The sequence below is a fragment of the Oryctolagus cuniculus genome, chromosome 1 (genome assembly GCF_964237555.1).
Source record: "Oryctolagus cuniculus chromosome 1, mOryCun1.1, whole genome shotgun sequence".
Taxonomy (NCBI): domain Eukaryota; kingdom Metazoa; phylum Chordata; class Mammalia; order Lagomorpha; family Leporidae; genus Oryctolagus; species Oryctolagus cuniculus.
The window spans coordinates 184,265,538-184,268,014 of NC_091432.1; the positions used below are offsets into that span (position 1 = coordinate 184,265,538).

General features: G+C 41.7%; 1 protein-coding gene across 1 annotated transcript; it reads right to left on the reverse strand.

Moving 5' to 3' along the window:
• Window positions 1-1,122: 1,122 nt before the first annotated feature.
• LOC138846684 (interferon omega-1-like) lies at window positions 1,123-1,772 on the reverse strand. The gene has a single exon (XM_070063162.1). It carries the CDS (start codon window positions 1,770-1,772, stop codon window positions 1,185-1,187), a length of 588 nt encoding a protein of 195 aa, XP_069919263.1. The 3' UTR covers window positions 1,123-1,184.
• Between the last annotated feature and the right edge of the window lie 705 nt (window positions 1,773-2,477).

A 2,477-nucleotide genomic window follows, 5' to 3' on the forward strand; every position in this document is an offset into this window, starting at 1 on the left:
TACCGTAACTCCATTAAACCAGATCTGTTAAAGCCACTACAGACAGATGATTTTAGGTGTATGGGGACAATTCACTCTGACTTCCCCTGAACGCGATTCTGTCTTTTGAACACTGTTCTTACCTATTTGCCCTTCTTTCTTCACTGGCCACTCATTTCAGTAACCTTTGCACATTTTGCTTCCCTATTCTCCCTTTATATATTGAGGGTCTTCTCCATTTGTAACTCACAAAATCCATCCCAATGTCCTTGTTATTAGACGTGCAATAAGGAATCTCAAATTATTCCCTTCACCCATGGCATTTGTTGTTCATTCTAGGACCATGTACCCAACAGCCAACATAACTTCTGTACTTAATTCTCCCAGGTACCTTTAAAAAAGAGATCTACCCCCTTTTGTCCTTTGTAGTATCCGCTGTACCAAAGCTTCCAGTATGAAAACATCTCTGTGCTTTACTCCTTTTTATACTGTTTCAATTAAGGGAAATTAGTACAGTGTTTATGTTTCTTTTCTCATATATATGATGTTGTTTCAAGGCAGCAGGGACTGTGTATTTTTTCAAAGCAATTCCAAAATCTGATACTGTTATTTTTCTCTTTACACATGTCATGTGAGTGGAATAATAAAGTAAATAGTATTACTGTCCATTCTTCAACTTGGTTCAGAAAGCCAGTGTCTCAATATAGGGTAGAAAAAAACACTTTTATTTAACGCACATCTTAATAAAAGGTCTATAGGTAAAAATAAGGCATTTAAACAGCAAAAAATAGTAAATAAGTAGACTTTATTATGATAAATGTACATATTTTAAAAATTTAATAGATAATAAGCACAATATTTCTTGAAATGGAAATGTGAGCCTGATTTCCAATCTTAATACAATGTAAAAGTGAACACCTGCTATGTGAAAAGTATGTCAAATAAAAATAGGATACAATAATAAATGAATAAATAAATAAATAAATACATTCAGTAAATAAATAATATCAGAGCTTTCATCCCCTAGGAATCAACACCCCGGAGCTGAATGCGCTTCACATATACTTCCTTAATATATGAACAAAGTAGTTGCTGAATTAACTCAGCAAGTTCCCTGATGTGACGGAAGCAGAAAGAAGAGCCTTTAGAAATGACCAAATACACATGTACAAGTGTGATGGGGCGATCAGTCAACGAGAACCATCTCAGGATGACGCCAGGTCTCCATCCTTGCTTCTTAAGCTTTCCTGCAAGTCTGCTGTTGAGGAGAAGGCTCTCCTGATCTCCATTCTGACGAGTTCCCAGGCACAGCCACTGTGTTTCTTCTCGTCCAGGTAGAGACGGATTCTCTGGAAGTACCTCTTCAGCATCAGCGTTGGGCTGTCAGCTGTCAGGACAGAGTCTTCCTCTCCCATGGCCTGTACCAAGCAGGTCTCCAGGCCTTGCAGCTGCTGATGAAGTGCAGTGTGCAGTTCCTCCAGGAGGGTGTTGTTCCAGGCAGCAGAGGAGCGTGCTGTGTGGAGGAGGTTGAAGATCTGCTGCAGCATCTCGTGCAGGACAGACACGGTCTGGTTCTTCTGGAACTGGCTGCCGTTCACCACCTCCCGCGGGAACTGGAAGTCTCTTCTGTCCTTGAGACACAAGACAGGGGAGACCCTCCTCATCTGGTCCAGAAGCACCAAGGTCGTCCTGCTCAGAGGGGCAGAGTTGTGAGGCAGGTCACAGCCCAGAGATCCAACAGGGCCATAGCTGCACAGCACCAGGGCCGTCAGCAGAGGGAGTAGCTGGGCCATGGGGAAATGAGGCTGCTGCTGTCCTGGCTGGGCTGGGGTCTGGGTGAACCTTGGACTCTAGGTTCTCTGAAGGCATTCTGGCTGTGCATGGCATTTATATCATACAGAATGGACTTTCTGCTTTTACTTCCCTTTTTTGCTTTCATTTCGGTATTCTTAATCTAAACTACTGATTTTGAAACAAAAGTTGAGTTTTCCCCAGAAACTTCTGACGTTCGACTCCAATAGACAAATATGAATTAAATGAGAAACATCTTTGTCCTAAAGTCAAACATGCATAGATAGAAAGACAGATGGGTGGATGGATAATTGTGCACACAAACACACACTCTTCTCACATGTTGCCCCTTTGTTTTCTAAGAACAAATGTCTAGCCATTTTTTCAAGGTTCCATTTTTGCCCTCCATACTCTGCCCAGAAGTCTGGGTACCTTGGCCCTATAGGTTTCTGTATTTGGTAGTGATTTCCCAGCTATCTTTGGTAAATTAACCTTTTAGAACAAAGACTGTGGTTGTGCTGTTTACTACACAGAAGATGCTGGTGATTATTAGTGGCTAAGTTTCTCCATTGTTTCTCTTCCTTCGAGAACCTCCATGTGCTTAAATTTCAGTGGGACTCCGTGGTCAGGATGAATGTAGACACGACCCTTTTCCAGTATATATATATATATTTTTTTTTACTGCAGATCTGCGGTGCCCCTCAGGC